The 18564-nt window shown below is 37.9% G+C and overlaps 1 protein-coding gene across 1 annotated transcript in view; it reads right to left on the minus strand.

Moving 5' to 3' along the window:
- The window catches only part of ITGA2 (integrin subunit alpha 2), a 110819-nt gene that overhangs the window by 64380 nt on the left and 27875 nt on the right, over window positions 1–18564 (minus strand). Inside the window, exons 3-4 of the mRNA XM_080803706.1 lie at window positions 4516–4625; window positions 2643–2734 (exon numbers count right to left, since the gene is read on the minus strand). Coding sequence (XP_080659832.1) covers window positions 2643–2734; window positions 4516–4625 — 202 coding nt within the window. The remainder of the gene's footprint in view (window positions 1–2642; window positions 2735–4515; window positions 4626–18564) is intronic.

An 18564-nucleotide genomic window follows, 5' to 3' on the forward strand; every position in this document is an offset into this window, starting at 1 on the left:
TCATTGCTATTGTTATTCTTGAACAAATATTATACTATTCATCTATACTACTACACTCTCGATATACTACCCCTTACACTATTCAGCAGAAGCCATAAGCCCACAAACTCCAGGGCCAGGCAGGAACCTAGGAGTGTTTCGGGCCGGTATAGACACCGTGATGAATGAAGAACCCAGGCCTCAAACACAGCGGCAGGCCACCATGGCACCTGCCCATCACCAGCCTTGCCAGATCTTTCCAATTTTCAAGGAGAGCCCAAGAGGACATATTTTTGTGAAAATCCAGTTTAATCTATGGGCTAAACAAACACAGTGAGGTTCCTGAACTGCCAGTTTTTAACTTTGTTCTGAAGTATTTCTTTGAGGACTTCTGATCCCTCTACTTCTACTATCTAAACCTTCAGTCATCCAAACTGCCACTTGTCTCCCTGCCCACACCAGACATACTACAATTCTTCATATTCCCATCAACCCAGCCCTAAATCTCTTTTTCAGCAGCCTTCGAATGCCAAGAACTCCTGCTTCAATTGTGATTAAACCACATGGGAAACATTATATTAAATAATATTAAAATTTCTAGATGTAAAAGGACAAAAATGGGAATGAGAAATCTAGTCAAGATCTTAAAGAACACCTACAAAGTTTAACTTTACTTAAAGCTGTGGATCAATTATTAAAACTTAACAAAAAAGGGTGAACTTGCGAAAAGCAGTTGAAGGAATAAAAGGGATTTATTTGACCCAGTTTAATGGTTGGTTGCTCAAAGGAAAAACAGCTGTGGTCATCTTTCACGTTCAAGGAAGAAGCCATAGTTGCTCCTCCTATAAAACTGATTCATTTTATCCCAGAACACGACATCAAAAACTAATGACGTACTGTATGGTGACTAACATAACATAAAAAAAAAATTAAAAACTGATTCATTTTGCCAATCAGTTAGGAGACAATCACAATTGATGCCTGTGGTTAGTTTACCAAGTAACAGATACCAATTATTGATTCCTATATTCCCCATCCCCAATTGTTTTTTTAAAATCACATTGAAAAACAAGAACTCATGAAGTATTCAAGATTTTTTTTTTTGTTTTAAAAGCAATGGAAAACAGCATTTAGAAGCTGAAATTAGAATATGCCAACTGTTAATGCCAGAACTACATTCCTACTTTAAGCCCAGAACTTTGGAAGTTTCAAAAAAATGTGATGATTGTTAGTCTTTTCCACATAATTCTTAAGAGTATCTTAAGATTTTGACCTTTTAGGTATGTAAAGGAAGCTTTGGCTTTTTTTTTTTTTTCCCCCTCTCTCTCCCTCCTTTGCTCCCTCTTCTATCCTTCCCTGCTTGCTACATTGGTTGTTAATCTCTTAAATTTTCTAGCAATTTTAATTTACTTTACCTGAAGTTACACATTAAAAATTTTGAAGCACATCCTATAATTTTTATATTTTAATTTTTAATATTAAATTTTATTATATTTTAATATTTTCCTCTTCCTGAATTTATTCAACCTTAAAAACAAATAAGCAAACAAAAAAAAAGAGGAAGGCAACCTTATAAACACATTGGAATATCGTAAACCATGAAGATCATTGCAATATCCACTTATGCTTTGAATTACACAAATTATAAACAATACCTGATGTCTGAATACCAATGTCAGAATACTAGTGTCTATTAATAAAAGTAGAATGACATTGTTAACAATTGATTATATTTTTAGAATAATTTGGTTATACACATAGGCTTTTAGGTAAGCATGTCAATGACATAGAAATAACTAATGTAAAGTTAAACTATTAAGCATTCTAGGGCTATTTTAACAGGGTAATATAACTAGTATCATCTATGAGCTGATGAAAATGCCTAATAAGTTTGGGTTTTTATTTGCCTTCAAAATTTTTCTTGGTATGTGATGGTTTTAATTTTTTAATATAGTCAAATATTTTCAGCAATTTCCTATATTATTTCTTCTGTTAGTTCTAAGATCAGAAATTCCTCCCTCTTTCAGGAAATTTCCATTTTCTTCCAGTTTTTAGTATTAACTCTTTAATTCACTTGAAAGTATATTTGGATATACAAGTTAGTAACCAATTAATTGTCCCCAGACCACTTGTTAAAGAAGGTAATTTATTGCACTGATTTGTGATGTCTTTTCACAGCATTCTAGAAAACAAATGAGAGTAAACACTAACAGGAAATAGGAAGAGACCCAGCCATGACTTAGCTGATACCAGATTCGCCAACCGTTATAGCAAAGGGTCAAAGGCAGACATACTCTTCAGGTTGGAAATGCACTCTCTGACTTAGCAGTACCTATCTTGAATGTTCCTATGGGAAGGAGAAATGAAACCTGGAATTCTGCTATTATCAACAAATGCTAAGCATACTCTCCAAGGGCAAAGAATTGGTGTTCCTTGTGCTGCTTTTTTCTAAAATGTTTTGTGGCATTGGTTTTGCTGAATATCTTAAGAAGTCTACACATCAACAGAAGGGCATTTCATCTTGGATATCCACATTGCATGATTTATCCAAAAGCAAACTCGAACATTTACATATCAAGATTTGATTTGGTAGGTGGGATGGTGAGAAGACCCTAACTTCATACTTTCTTGAAATAATGAGAATTTGAAAGGTAAACACTCACGAGAAATCCTCCGGTTCCCATGTTCCTTGTGAGTGTCAAGCCAAGGCTCATGTTGGTTTTCATTTCGGTAACATTGGGAATGCTTGTGGAAGCTTTCAAAGGGAAAAAGATTTTAAAAAGTGAATAAATCTTCATCTATTTAAACTTGTTAAAAAAAAAAAACACATGCTGATGTTTATGGGTAGCATGTATGAATTGAGTGTCCCATATCCAGGTACTGTGAGTACATACATGTATGAATTGAGTGTCCCATATCCAGGTACTGTGAATACATACATGCTACATATAAACATCAGCATGTGTCCCATATCCAGGTACTCACCCCCTTCTATTCTTCCTATACACAAGATCATCTCCTTTCTATTAGGAAAATTTTCACTCAACCTGCTACTCCATGGAAATATTTTTTCCCAAGTCTTCACTCCGTAACTTGTAGAAATAAAGGTCTACCTTTAGTTGTAGAACTTGCTCATACCTCACAGGCTCCTAAATTCACTGTGACCTATTTCTCCCCTCAACACTACTAGATTCACACTCTAGGCAAGAAAGTTGCAAAGTGTGATCTGCTGGAGTGCAGAAAGAAAATAATGAAACTGCTATGTGTATGTTTTTATTCTTTTAAATTTATTTTTTAAACCTTATTTATTTGTTTGTTTGTTTCAAGAGTAGAATTTAGTGATTTATTGCTTACATATAATGCCTAGTGCTTATTCTTATAAATTCTTTTATAATATTAAAAAATAGAAAATATATACATTGGGATGTGTTCAAAAGTTAGAGGTGATATGATACATTGGGGTGATATAATAAAATGTTTGAACTATGTAATAAACCTTTGAGCATTCCCCATTAATGTGTATATTTTTATTATTTTTAGAAACATTATATATATGCATATGTATTTATAATACGTATTACTTATGTTTTATATAGATGAGTGTTCAAAATGTTTGGAGATCATTGATCTAGTTCACTCATTATCTCCTTGTATAAGCTGATGATTGTATTCAGTCTTCACACCCTTCAACCCCTATAGCATTTGACAGCACTGATATTCCTTCCATCCCATGTTTATTAAGCTCCTATTATATGCCAGAAATGATGCTAGTAATTAGGTATACGTAGATGTGCAAGAAACATGCCCTTACTTCTAAGTCTTAATCACTGTTTTTGAATCTCTACTTTCCCTTGATTCCTTTACACTGTATTTTCCTAATCCAGGCTTTAGTTCTTTAGAACTCTAAGCCGCCTCAATGCTGTTTTGTTGTTGTTGTTGTTTTGTTTTGTTTTTATATGATGATGATGATGATTTAATTGAGTAATTTTTTAGATGCACCAGGAAATACTGCATGGAAACATGACTTGTTTAGCTTTTTAGTCTTGCACCTTTAATAACTTTTGCATTAATAGAAAGCATCTGAGATATGGATAATTAAAACAGCAGTTCTAAACAATTCCAAAGTATTCCAAATAGTGACCAGAAACAAGTGTTTCTCAGCATCTCTAAATGCAATACTAGTATTGACAGGTCTATATCTAATGATAGTTTTGAGGTGGGAGAGAGCTATGGAAAGACTTAGATATCTGTAAATAATCAGCAAAATAATCCTAAACATTGATGGAAACTGGTCCATAGTCTGGGGGTAGATGGTCCAAGAGCAGCACATTTCTCATGCGTCTTATTAAATCAGGTCTTAGTAAGCTATGTTGGAAATTTGGATACAACTAAAGATATAAAGGCAAAAAAGCTGTCTGTATTTCTTTAAGACAGACTATGATTGATTTTGTTTGTTTGTTTGTTTTTTGCTAGAGTTATAACAAATGAGATCTTGTCATCTCTAAAAAAAAAAAAAAATTGCTAATTCCCACTTACTTTCCAAATTCAGTTTTTCGCATGTAGCAGTGGACAAATCAACAGGACATTTATACACATCTCCCATTCGGTTCTCGGGAAAGCCACTCCAAGGTGAACCAACCAGTAACCTAAAAATAGGAATTTTTTTTCATTAGGTGTAAAATGTTAGTATAGTTTCTTAAAGGCTAAAACTGGCCACAAAACAATGAAAAAACCCTCCCACATTTAGCTCCGATTTTTAATAAGAAAGTAGTTTATATTTGTTCAGCTATAATTTGTTCTTTTTCCTTTTCTCTTAGCTGATCAAGTTTCTTAATGAATATCTGCAATACAATATAGAAACATAATGCAGGCCATAAATGTGACCTGCATACATAATTGAAAATTTTCTAGTAGTCACACTAATACAATAAAAAGCAAAGGTAAAATTCACTTAAATAATACATTTTATCTAACTTGATATATCCAAACTAGTATGCAATCATTATAAATAAAAATTATTAATGAGATATATGACATTCTTTTTTCCATACTAAGTTTTTGAAATTTAGTATTTTATACTCAAAGCATAAAGCAGTACAGAGAGCACAAATCAATATTGAAAAGTAACATTTCAAGTGCTCAGTAGCCACGTGTGGCTAGTGGCTGCCATACTGGTCAGCACAACTTAAAAGAATGAAACAATATTAAAACCAAAAGCAAAAACTAACATTTTTTGAGTGTTTTTCTTGTCCTAAGTATTTTCATATGTTACTTTACTTAGGGAGTAGATGCATTATCTAAGTGGTTTTACTATTTCTTGTCTATATAAGAGGATTCTTAGCAAAAACACAGAGCAAACATATGATGGGGCTTTCCTTATGTGTATCGTGTTTGTAACCAGGACACAGGATGCAGCGGTTGGAGACTGGAGTTCACATCTTCCTTTTGGTTAGTTTAATTTCCTACAGAGCTTCTCCAACTAAAGACTAAGTGTTTCCCCATGGAGCCACTCACCTAACATTTCTGTTCACAGAAGAATAGACAGAAAGAGTCCATCTAAACAGTCTGATCTTCAGAATCTATAGTAGGTTAATTACTCAGTAGTATTCAGTTACTAAGGAAGATATTTGATTCAATGTATTTTTTCCTTGTCAGGGTTGGAAGACTAGATGAAACTTAAATTCTTTCATGAGCCTTCTGCATAAATATTTAATCATTGGGGCGCCTGGGTGGCTCAGTGGGTTAGGCCTCTGCCTTTGGCTCAGGTCATGATCCCAGGGTCCTGGGATCGAGCCCCGCGTCGGGCTCTCTGCTCAGCGGGGAGCCTGCTACCCCCTATTTCTCTGCCTGCCTCTCTGCCTACTTGTGATCTCTCTCTCTGTGTCAAATAAATAAATAAAATCTTTTAAAATAAATAAAAAAATATTTAATCATTGTTGATTAAACATGTGCCTCACACTGAGGTTACAAAAAGTCTAAGGTGCACACCTGTCTACCAAATCTAGTAAAATTGTTTAAGATGCATGGCAAGTAAAACAATAACAATACAAATGAACAGAAATATATAAAATAAGTTCATCTCTGGAACAAACATTAAAATGGTCAGAGGATGCAAAAATGGATACTGAAGGATGTGGGTGGCAGTCATCATTCTCAGCAGAAGGAAGAGTGAATAATTACAGAAAGAGGAAAATACAGTTTACTTTGAATGACAGTTAATGATTCACACAGTTAGTGAGAGCTAAGTGTAACTGATTCTGAAGCCCAACCTCTTAACCCTTAACTTATTCTCCCTCCTGTTATCTGCACAAAGGCCTGCCATAGGGCCCAGATTGGGAAAACTATCTGGACTAATGGGCTGGGTTCCAGAATAATCAAGGAGTAGATCTGGAATCTGATGGTCAGGCCATGCCTACTGTGAGGGTGTGGCTGTGTGGTGTGTTAGGAGGCTGTGGTCTAGGAGGACACCAGCCAACGTGATCTTATAGGAGCACATCCATACTGTGGGCCCAGGCTGTACTGTTCATAATGTAGGTAAGGGCAGATTATGTTCAGATAGTACTAAATGTGGCAATTTGGGCGACTTTTATTATACACATATTCCATCCATCCTCACCAGCCCAAGGGCAGGAAAGAGTAAAAGTTAAGTGTTTCTCACTAAAATTTAACCATCTTGTTCTTCAGAGCCTTCAGCAGTAAAGCACCATCAGTTACCTACTTCTCACTGAGAAAGCTTAAAAGGCTCTTGGTGTTTCCTCTTGACTAAGTGTTCCCTGGACACCCCTTCCTGCCTCACCTCCTTCAACATCACCAAAGAATTTGGGATTTGATCATCTCACAAGCAGGAGGGGGTATGACATCTCCACTACTGCTGTGAGAGCTATGGCCTCCTACATGAATCACACGGGAAGAAGAGAGGAAAAGAAGCAGCTGCATAACTGTGTGCCTCTTAACTAAAAGGATGTGAAAATACTTGTAAATCTCTCAAAGAATACATGTAAATCTCTGACAGTACGATGCCACATTAACCTCATAACACAATAGATAATAGCGGAACACCAGATCATTTTGGTGACTGGTAAAGAACCAGGGTGTCCTCATCACATAGGACTCATTCTTTCAACATGGAGAACCACATTAGTAAGTAGCCTCCAGGTCATGCTAGTAACTATAGAGAATGTTTCAAAGACCATTGTCAACTCCTTTGTTGGCAACATTTCCAGTAGACTCTCCTCGTTTCTACCCACAGGCCTCAGTGAAATCCTGGTTCCTGACAATTCTTCCTTCTAAGGAAAGGTTATGACATCACCAGTGGCTACTCCAAGGAAATTGTGACATTCCTGCATTACTCAGACAGGAAGATGAGGGAGGCTGGTATACTTATCTATAAAGTTTTATGTAATCAGCCATAACAGGAAGCAACATGCCAGGAGAAAATGTTACCAAGGTAGAGCATAGGGTAGGTGAGTGAGTAAACCCTGCTGAAATATGGCAAAACATCTTTGAAGGAGTGGATCTAACGTTTCAACCAGACAAAAGAGCTATATGGACAGTCATGTGTGCTGATTCTCAAAACAAAACAAAATTCCAAGATATAAACTCTCTTTCCTACAGTGAAACTGGGAATTCTTCCAAGATGACTTAAAATAACACTTACTGTTCAATTATCTTGTGGGGAAATAGTGATTATGTAGAGTTCCAAAACACAGCCAATTTGCCCACCTCCAGTGAAATTCAAAATACTTTGTTTAGTTAGTAAACAGTATTTATGGAGGTGTAGGTAGTTTTAAACCCACAATCCAGGGGCTGTTATAAATATCTTCCTTTGGTCTGTGAGTCTATAAACTCTCCAAGTGTTCCTTTAATACTAGAGATTATTGACAGAGGTGTACTTAAAATAGTAGGACAAAACATGTATTCTTTGATTCAACAAAGATTTTTTAAAAATCCTGTGGGGCTGAAATTTTGCACAACTCCAAGTGATACCATTTCCATATAAATAGTGTGCTCTGGCCTTGTTAAGTATGCAACCTGTGCAGCTATACATGGTGGCCAAACCTACTATGTGCCAGACCTGATTCTAGGCACTGGGGATGCATCGGTGAATAAATCAAACATTTCTGATCTCTTGGAGCTTACATTCTAGTGGGAAAAGACAGACAATAAATTTAATAAGTATATAAAACATATCATGATGGTCATCAGTGCTTTGTGGGAAAAAGGAACAGGATAGTTAGAAGTGTGGCATGGAGGGTGGTATAATCTTTATTAGAATAGTCACGGAAGGCCTCACTGAGAAGGTGCCATTTAAGCGAAGACTTGAAGGAAGTGAAGGAGTAAACCATAAGACTCTAGTGGAAGATTACTAGGCTCTGGGAACAGCAAGTGCAAAAGCCCTGTGGTTGGACCACAGTGTATGAGGAAGAATGTGGGAGGAGATGTGGTTGGATTGGTAATGGGGCCAGGTCCCATAACATTGGTATGAAATTCTAAGAACATGGCTTTGCCTCTGAGTAACATGAGAAAGTCATTGGAGGGTTTTTAGCACAGTGGTGTTGTGATCTGACATTTTTAGAAGGATTGTGAAGACTGCCTTGTTGAGAATTACTGCACTAGGCAAAGGTGAAGCGGGTGAAGCACTTCAGAGGCAAATGCAAAATTCAGACAAGAGGTGATGAGGGTCTCCTACAGGGCTGGTGAGAAGTGATCTTATTTTAGATATATTCTGAAGGTAGGGCTAGCAGAATTTCTTGAGAGATTACTTTTTAAATACACACACCCTCCCCCCCCCACACACACATACACACACAGTCAAGGATGACTCCAAGTTTTCTCTGCTGAGAAACTAAAAGGAACCAAGTGGTCACGATCAGATAAGGGGGATACCTTAGAGCAAGATTTTGAGATAGGGTGAGCTCAAGAGCTCAGTATGAGGTATTTTAATTTGAGATACCTACAGACATCCAAAGGGATATTTTACTTAGGATTATAAAGCTATGGTATATAGTACATTATTACAAGAAATTTCTAAGCCTATAGTATATTAAGTGTAAATATTATTCCTTACATTGTTTAGTTCCAAGCCACTGATGACACAAGGGGTCTGGTGAGTTCTATACAGCTACTTGCTTCCTGCTTGTATGTAAAAGGAGTTTACGATGCAAAGAAAGCACCTGTGAAGACTTCAAGTCTCCAGGAAGGAGGAAGACAGGTAAAGAGAATGCATTTTTAGCTCCTGGTTGGGAAATACTGTTGTTATAAATTTAATAGTTAAACCCTTTGGCATGTGTTGAAAGGCAATTTTAGTTTCTAAGCTTCATTATGCTACCTCAGACTCCTTTGGCTGCCAGACTACTTCCTTAAATAGGAGATGGCTAAACCCTCAATGTCTTTCGGTTCCCTGATGTGGAGTCTACCAACCTCATTACTGCTAAAACATCTTAAGCCTATTGTTCTGTTTCATAAAAAGCCTGGAAATTAGTTTTTGCACTGGAAGCAAATGAATCAAATAAAAGCTGATTCTGTTATGCTGACTCATCTAACATGCGGTTTTCCTAAAGTTAAAATCAAAAGCTGATACATTCAATTTAAAGCCTTGTGATGACATAAATTCCACATTCATCGAAGGGCAGGAAGGATTTTTAAGACCACCACATTTTTGTAAATCAAAACCCATGAGTTAGTACTTTCATCAACATACTTTGGCAGATGGTTGTTCTATCAATGATAGAATTTGGAAAAGCAACATTTATATACTGCTTTATAGTTTATAAAGTACTTTTTATGTATATTGTTTTCTTTAATCCTTATAAATAGAGGTCAGGTGTTTTAATTATTCCTGTTTTCCTATTAAAAAAAACCAACTCTAAGTGTCTAGTTGGCAACAAAGTCTAGATCTGCACCTGTGTCCTTTGGTTTCAAACCCCTGATTCTTTCTATCACAGTTAAGTTCTTCTTAGAACTCTTCCAGAGGACTAGTACTCATTGTTTGCCCATCCTATTGGCCATAAACAAATTAACAAACAGTTTCCACCTGTGCCACTTTGTATTCCCCAAATCCCTCTTTGGATGGAACTAGACTAATGGAAAAGTTTCATACAACTGGTCACCAGGAAGGTGTGCATGTGTAAACCCCAGTCATTTTTTGTAAACGAACTTTGTTCCAGGAACAGACATTCAGGCATTAACACAGTAGAAAGCTTTAAATTATAAGATAAGCTAGAGAGGCATGGAGAATTTTTACAGATCACTGAAGGTCTCCAGACATTAGGGAGTAGAGGATCTATCCCCTATGCAAGTCACAAAAGATGTGTGTGTGTGTGTGTTTGTAGGTATACACACAAATTTGTGTCCAGAGTGGGGGAAGGGAGAAACAAGTCAGAGCAGGGATATTTAAAGTGCTTTTCTACTATAGATTTTTTACTTATGATAAATAACAGAAAACATGGAAAAAATGTAGCCATAAAGATTATTTAAACTCTATGGTAAAACAAATGTAGGTGCATCAACACCAGAGCGGTCCATGGGGTTCTAAAAGGTCCTTGGTTCACTATTCTGCCCCTCCTGCCTGCCTAGAGAAGATCTTTGTTGAGAGGAGACATGCCATTTTGCACATCTGTATTAACAGTGTTGAGTGATGGTCTAATTATAAGGCAATAACATAATAATTATTTATAACATATTAAGTTTTTAAGCTTAAAAGTGTAAGACTATTATAGTCAGACTTCTAATGCCTTTCCAGAATCAAAAATTGGACTAATTACAAGTTAGTAAAAATAAAATATCATGAAAGGACAAAAAGGAATACATATATATGTCATGTGTTTAAAATAAAAGCAAACTCTGAGAATAAACCAAGTAAGCACAGTAAATGGCACTGCCAGGACACCCTAATGGCAAGAGAATTTTATCTTTGGAGAAAGACATAAAGGATGATATTGGCTAATATTTAAAGGCCATAGACATGATTATTTTGGAAAAGGGATCAGAATAGCATTCTTGGCCAAGAAGAAGAAGAAATGGACTGAAGCTAATCCAATATGCATGGAAGCTAATCGATGACAGATGAGAAATGGTTGAGAAACAGGCAGTGGAGAGAGGTAGGGAGGAACTGATTTTCTTCCTATGTATTTTTACACAGTGCTAAGGAGAGTACTTCACATATGCACAGTGACTTAGTTTTTTTTTTTTTTAACAGTGAATATAATTTATTTCTTTTTTTTAAACAGTGGATATCATTTATTTCTGTTTTTTTTTAAAGTTTTTATTTTAATTCCAGTTAGTTAACACACAGTGTAATATTAGTGTCAGGTGTACCATATAGTGATTCAACACTTCCGTATGTATCCCTGTGCTCATCACAAGTGCCCTCCTTCATCCCCATCACATATTTCACCCATCCTCCCACCCCCACGTCTCCTCTAGTAACCATCAATTTGTTCTCCATAATTAAGAGTCTGGTTTTGGATTTTTTTTTCCTCTCTCTCTCTTTTTCCTTTTGTTTATTTGTTTTGTTTCTTAAATTCCACATAATTCTGAAATCATATAGTATTTGTCTTTCTCCGAGTTAGTTCACCTAGCATTATACTCTCTACATCCATCCATGCTACTGCAAATGGTAAGATTCCATTATTTTTTATGGCTGAATAATATTTCCACATTCTATATCCATTCATCAATAGATGGACACTTGGGCTGCTTCCATATCTTGGCTCTTGTAAATAACGCTGCTATAAACACAGGAGTGCATATATCCCTTTGAATTAGTGTTTTTGTATTCTTTGGGTAAATACCCAGTAGTACAAATACTGGATTGTGGAACAGTTCTATTTTTAACTTTTTGAGGAAACTCTACACTGTTTTCCACAGTGGCTGCACCAGCATGCATTCCCACCAACAGTGCAAGAGGGTTTCCCTTTTTCCACATTCTTGCCAACATCTGTTGTTTCTTGTGTTTTGATTTTACTTATTTGGACAGGTGTGAAGTGATATCTCAAAATAGATTTGATTTGCATTTCCCTGATGATAAGTGATTACGAACATCTTTTCATGTGCTTGCTGGCCATCTGTATGCCTTTTCTGGAGAGACGTCTATTCATGTCTTTTGCCCATTTTTTAAAGAATAGGATTTTTTTTTTCTTTTTTTCAGGCTCCATGCCTAGCATGGAGCCCAGTGTGGGGCTTGAACTCATAACCCTGAGATCAAGACCTGAGCTGAAATCAAGAGTCAGATGCTTAACTGACTGAGCCACCAGGTGCCACAAGTCCCATAAGTTCTTTATATATTTTGCATACTAACCCTTTATCAGATATGTCATTTGCAAATGTCTTTTCCCATTCGGTAAGTTGCCTTTTAGTTTTTTTGATTGTTTCCTTCACTATGCAGAAGATTTTTATTTTGATGTAGTCCCAACAGTTTTGTTTTCCTTGCCTCAGGAGACATCTCAAAAAAAAAAAAAAAAATGCTATGGCTGATGTCATAGAGTTCTACTGCTTGTGTTCTCTTCTAGGATTTTGATGGTTTCTTGTCTCTTCAGGTTTTTAGGCTTCTTTAGGTCTTCAATGGTTTCTTTAGGTCTTTAAACCCATTTTGAATTTATTTTTGTGTATGGTATAAGAAAGTTTCTTTCTCTTGCATGTAGCTGTCCAGTTTCTCCAACATCATTTGTTGAAGAGGCTGTCTTTTTCCTGCTTGACTGAAGATTAACTGACTGTACAGTTGTGGGCTTATTTCTGGTTTCCTCTTCTGTTCCACTATTTTTGTACCAGTACCATACTGTTTTGATCACTACAGCATTATAACTAGAAGTCTAGAATTGTAATGCCTCCAGCTTTTCTCTTCTTTTTCAAGATTGCTCTGGCAATTCAGAGCCTTTTGGGGTTCCATACAAATTTTAGGATTGTGTATTCTAGCTCGAAGAATGCTGTAGGTATTTTGATAGGGATTCCACTAAATGTGTAGACTGCTTTGGGTAGTATAGAAATTTTAACAATATTTGTTCTTCTAACCCATGAGCATGGAATATCTTCCCATTTCTTTGAGTCATCTTTAATTTCTTTCATTAGTGTTTTACAGTTTTCTGTACCACTTTAGGAATAAATCTAACCAAAGAGTACAGTTTTCTGTACCCAGAAAATAAATCTAACCAAAGAGTACAGTTTTCTGTACCCAGAAAACTGTACTCTTTGGTTAGATTTATTCCTAAAGTACCCAGAAAACTGCACTCTTTGGTTAGATTTATTCCTAAAGTGGTTTAGTTTTTGAAGTGCTTTACTTTCTTCTTCTTCTTTTTTTTTTTTTTTAAACTAAACTACAGATTTTATTTGGATTTCACCGGTGAAGTTCTTTACTTTTATACTCTCACAAGGTGCTCAAAACATTCCAGTTTGGTAGGAATGGCCCTCTCTTTGTGCTCCAGAGAGGTTGTGTGACTTTTTCAAAGTCACCCAGCTAGGGGTGGGGAAACTAAGGGTAAAACCCTTGTGCTCTGGCTCCTGACTTATGTGACAAATCCCTGTCTATGAGAGAATGAAAAGACAGATGGGAACTGTCATCTCTATCCAGGCAACGCTGTTTTGTAACAGAAATTTTAACTCAAAATACTGAATGAAGTTGATCTTACTTTATGAAGTTTATATGACAATAGAATTAAATATTTTTTATAAATGCTGATTACCTTCCACCACTCTCTTCCTTGGATACTGAAAGAAATATGTACACTTGGAAAATCTTACCTCTGTTTTGCATTAATCTACCATATGCACATTACTTCTTAGCTCTGTAATCTTAGGCAAACTACTTAACCTTTCTAAGTTCCAGTCCCCTCATTTGTAAAAGGGGTAATAATAGAGCCATTGTGAGTATTACATGTTCAGCAAAGAAAGAGTACTCAGTACTTTTAAATATTACAAATATCAGTAAATAACAAGTGCTGTTATTACCAACCTACATATGGCATAATCTTTGGTATGTGTTATAGAACTGAATATTTCTTATTCATCTAAAATTCTCTTCCATATCTCCTATAGACAAGCTGTTATAACACACATAGAGCTTTATTCATATTTTTCTTAGTTAAAAAGTTAGAACTATAATATAAGCTCATACATAATGGAATTTTTTATTGGCCGTAACACATGTTCATTATATTTCTCTTCTTTTCTTTAGGAACAAGTATGCACCAGTCCTTGCTGACACAAGAAACTACATCTCTCCCACTGGAAATACCCCTTGTTTCCAGACAGTTTCTGTTACACAAGTGACTGTTCTAAGGTTTTTGAGTCATATAATGAGCTCAGATTGTTCATGCGGCAGGCCTTTGGATTAGACAAACAGAGACAGTGCATATCACCACAAGCTTCCAGGAAATGACTTTAAACATATCTCAATCCTTTGTATAATTGCTTCTGATAAGAATTGCCTCATCTACATTTGTACATCCTGTGTGCACAATGGGGGCTTCAAAGTGACATAGAAGGGGAAGCAGACCACAGCTTTACTGACAGGCAGAGGGGTGCTCTGTTGCACTGCTTGGGAGGTAATCTTGCATTTAAAATTATGCAGCTTGTTTGAGACTGTTAAAAAAGCACTAGAATTCTCAAAGCCAATCAGCATTATTTCTAGAGGAAAAGTCCACAGTGTAATAAAAGTATAGTAAATAAAACAAGCAAAAGCATCAAGATCATTTTGTGAAAATCTTGTCCATCCCCATGTAAACCATGCCTATGAATTCTTAGAAACATGGGACATATGAGACAGCCGAAGTTGTACTTGAAAAATAAGGAGCGCGGTTTAAGAAAACTCAGGTAGAGGGGCGCCTGGGTGGCTCAGTGGATTGGGCCTCTGCCTTTGGCTCAGATCATGATCTCAGAGCCCAGGGATTGAGCCCCGCATCGGGCTCTCTGCTGGGTGGGGAGCCTGCTTCCCCCTCTCTCTCTGCCTGCCTCTCTTGTGATCCCTTTCTCTCTGTCAAATAAATAAAATCTTTAAAAAGAGAAAACTCAGGTAGAGCCATAGGCGAGATGTTAGAAGGGAGGAAAGGGCTGAGAGAGAGAGTTGGGGCTCAACAATACAGACTGTAAAGAAAGTCAAAGAGAGCAGCGGAAAAGCTATCCAAACAGCAGCTTCAGGACAAGCAGTAAGAGAGTAAGAAAATAAAAGGGTGTGTATATGTGTGTGTGTGAGTGTGTTATTTAAGTCCAAGAGAAAAAGACTCACAGTTATTAAAGGAATTCACAGTAATCCCACTTTCTGTGCCCAAAGTTAACTTGATTAGTATCAGGAGGAAAGTTAATGTTTAAACAGTCCTTCCCACATCTGCTACTTCCATAATGTCTGTGCAGTTGTCATAAATTAGGAGTGGAGAAGGGCACGGTGCCAATCGTCAAAACAAATAGGCAATTCTGGATTCCAAGTTTCATATTATTTTCCTTGAGCCTGAGAGCTGTGAGGGCTGCCTGTCCTCGCTGCGGCCCACTCCGGCCCTGCAGTGGGACACGCCACCGCGGGATCCCGCCACAGCCCTGTCCTCCGAGGCAAGGCACCTTGGCAGGGCCAGGCTGTTAAGAGAGGGACCAGGAGGAAATCTTGTCCCTCGAGTGTCCCACGCGTTGGGAGGAGAGAATGAGCTCCTCATAGTAAGATAATACAGTTATGACCCTGAAAGGACAGCAACGCGATTCACCACGTGGGGTTGGCCTTTACTATATCTCTGGTATTACTCATGGCTGCCGGCTCTGCATATCAATCTTCCTCTTTGACTCTACTCCACACTCCTTAAAAGGCAAGTCGATGTTTTCTACTTTGCACCTCACACAGGGTCCAGCCTGTAGTGGACCATGTCCATGACGCAGCCTCCTCTGCTTCTTTGCTTTAAGAAAGCCAGCACAGTGAAAGGACAGACCGGCATGCCACGCCAGCTTGGGCTATCGTTCCTTCCAGCTCTGCACTGCCACAGGACTCAGCCTCTCCGGTAACCCAGGTACTCTCCCTTCTCCTCTTCTTGTGTGCTGGGGTGTGCTCTTATAAACAGGCTTGAGGGAAGTAAGGCTAACATTATACCTTACCAGAAAGCTCTACACTGGAGTTAAAAGCACCAGCCCAGCCAATAATAGAGTGGTGCCTTGTTCCCCACAAGTCGGTGTCCTGTGTTTATACATCTTTCTGGAATGTCATGAGAAGGCCACGGTAGGACTTAGGAATGTCTACTTTCCTTGGTCTGGACATAACCTGATCAGCACCAGAATCTCATCATCAAGTTGCCGATACACTCATCTTTTAAGAATGTTTTGCATCTTCAGAGAGAATCATGGAGACAGAAAGGATGGAGGGCTGCCTCTCACATTCCCGGGATGCCGCCTGCTAGATTCCTGTCAACATTTTGTCCCTGTTGGTCTTGCTCAACTTCAACCTGCAGAGTGACCAGTAGTTGAGCTGCCTTCAATCCTGGGTAGGCTTGCTGTCTCTAACAGCGTCTCCTCCTGATGGTGGCTCTTTCTCTCAGATTGACCTTGCCCCAGAAAGAACAACATTTACCTTGTCACTTGAAAAGCTTGATGGCAGGTTGTCCTCAGCAAGGTCACACTTAGGAAGCAGGCCATCAAAGTCCTTCCAAAGGTCTTGTTCAGGTCACACTTAAGTCAACTACTATAATTCACTTTTTAGAGTACCTCAGGTGATTCATTTGGAAATAGGACTTTCATTCACTCATTCAGTAAATAATCACTGATCCCCTACTTGCTGCCAGATAGCACTCTGTTTCTGAGTACACACCACTGGGAAAAAACAATGTGCCTCTATTCAGAGACAGGACAGAAGACAGACAATGAGCATATAAACAAGTGAAGGTGACTTCAGATACTAATAACTACTATGCAAAAAACAAGTCTACACGGAAGGTAGGAGAGTGGCTGGGAGGTGTGCTGCAGTTCTCAATTTGGCAGACACGCTCTGAAAGCTTTCTATGAAGAGAAGACATTTGAGCTGAGACTGAAAAATGGGAATCCAGCAGCCAAGTGAAGATTCTGGGAAGACTGCTCCTTATAGGAGAAAAGCATGTGCAGAAGCTTTGATGTGGTAATGAGCTTCGTATGTTCAAGGGACAGACAGAAGACACAATTCATGGAGCACAGGGGTGAGGGGATAAATCATGAGATGGGACAGGCAGACTGATACCGTTCATGGAAGACCCTTTATGGAATTAAAATGTATTCTAATAGCAGTAGGAAGCCACAGAGGGTTTTAGTCTAGGCAATGACATTATTTGAATCATGTATTTAAGAGTTCACAAGACTGCCCTGAGGGTAAGAAGGGAAGCGGACTGAGCAGTGGCTGCAGCAGTACCCCCAAGGGCTCATGCTGGCTTTGAGCAGGGGCTGCAGGGAAGACAGGGGAAACCCAGCGACTGTTATCACATGTATTTTGGTGGTGGTGCCAAATGGACTGGCTAATGGATGAGATATGGGGGAGGTGACAGAAGGAGAGGAGTCGAGGACTTCTGGTGCAGAAAATCAGATATTTGTTTAAGTTTGATATGTTAACCTTGTTATGTCTAGTAGGCATTAACATAGTGATGGTTCTTATGGGTGTCTACAGTTCAGGAAAGAATTGGGGCTGGACATATAAAATTGTGGGTCATCTGCTAGATTCCAAGGTCAAACTATACCAACCATAACATCTTTCTAGCTTTCTGACTACAGTTTATAGTTATCAAAGCCTAATAAGATAATAGTTAGAGACGTCCTCTCATTACCCAAATGATGTCAATAATTGCTACTCTTTGGATTTTCAACCAGATCTTCTTATCCTTACAGATGACTGACAAACTCCAGCATACCTTACTTTCCAAGTCTCCTCATTTTAGTTAATGCTTTTCTCCTGCCTATTCGTCTCTTCCCCTTAAGACCCACCTCATGATTCACCTCCTTCAAGATGCCTTCTTAGACCCAGTACCGTATCTCTTGAGTGATAATTTCATTTTGTTTCTTTATCACACAGATAGGCATCCTCTAAAATGTGAATAACTTGGATTTTAAATGTGTCTTTGAATTTCATTTTTTGAGCATCAGACATAAGGTCTCACAGAAAAAAGAGTATTAATTATAGCTCTTACTTGATAAGCCAACAATAGCCCATTCAATCTTTGGAAGGAGCTCTGAAGGATCCAATTGGAAGCTCCAGAGTAAGTCTGGAACCTTCTGCTGCAATGGGGAGTAAGTTTCCAATGGCAGGACTCCTGTGACCAGTGCACATCAACACTAACAAGAGAGGAGTTACAGTTCTACCTAAAGACAACTTTCAGAATCATCTGAACTCCCTTGCATTGATTTTCATTATTTTTGTGGAAAACGTAAGCCAGCAATGGGAGTATATATCTCCATATCCTGGTCGGTAGTATATATAAAGGTAACCATGGTTTAAATGTAACCACTAGACAGCATTAAAAAACTGGGAGCACTTTCATGCAAAAGCAAATGATGCAAAGGCACTAGAGAAAGGTAACTGTAAATTCTGCTCCAACACTCGTGAGTCAACCACAAGACTGTGGGAGGGATGGTTGACTTAGAATGAAGCCAGCAGATAAAGAC

This window comes from Martes martes (assembly GCF_963455335.1).
Source record: "Martes martes genome assembly, chromosome: 5".
Taxonomy (NCBI): Eukaryota; Metazoa; Chordata; class Mammalia; order Carnivora; family Mustelidae; genus Martes; species Martes martes.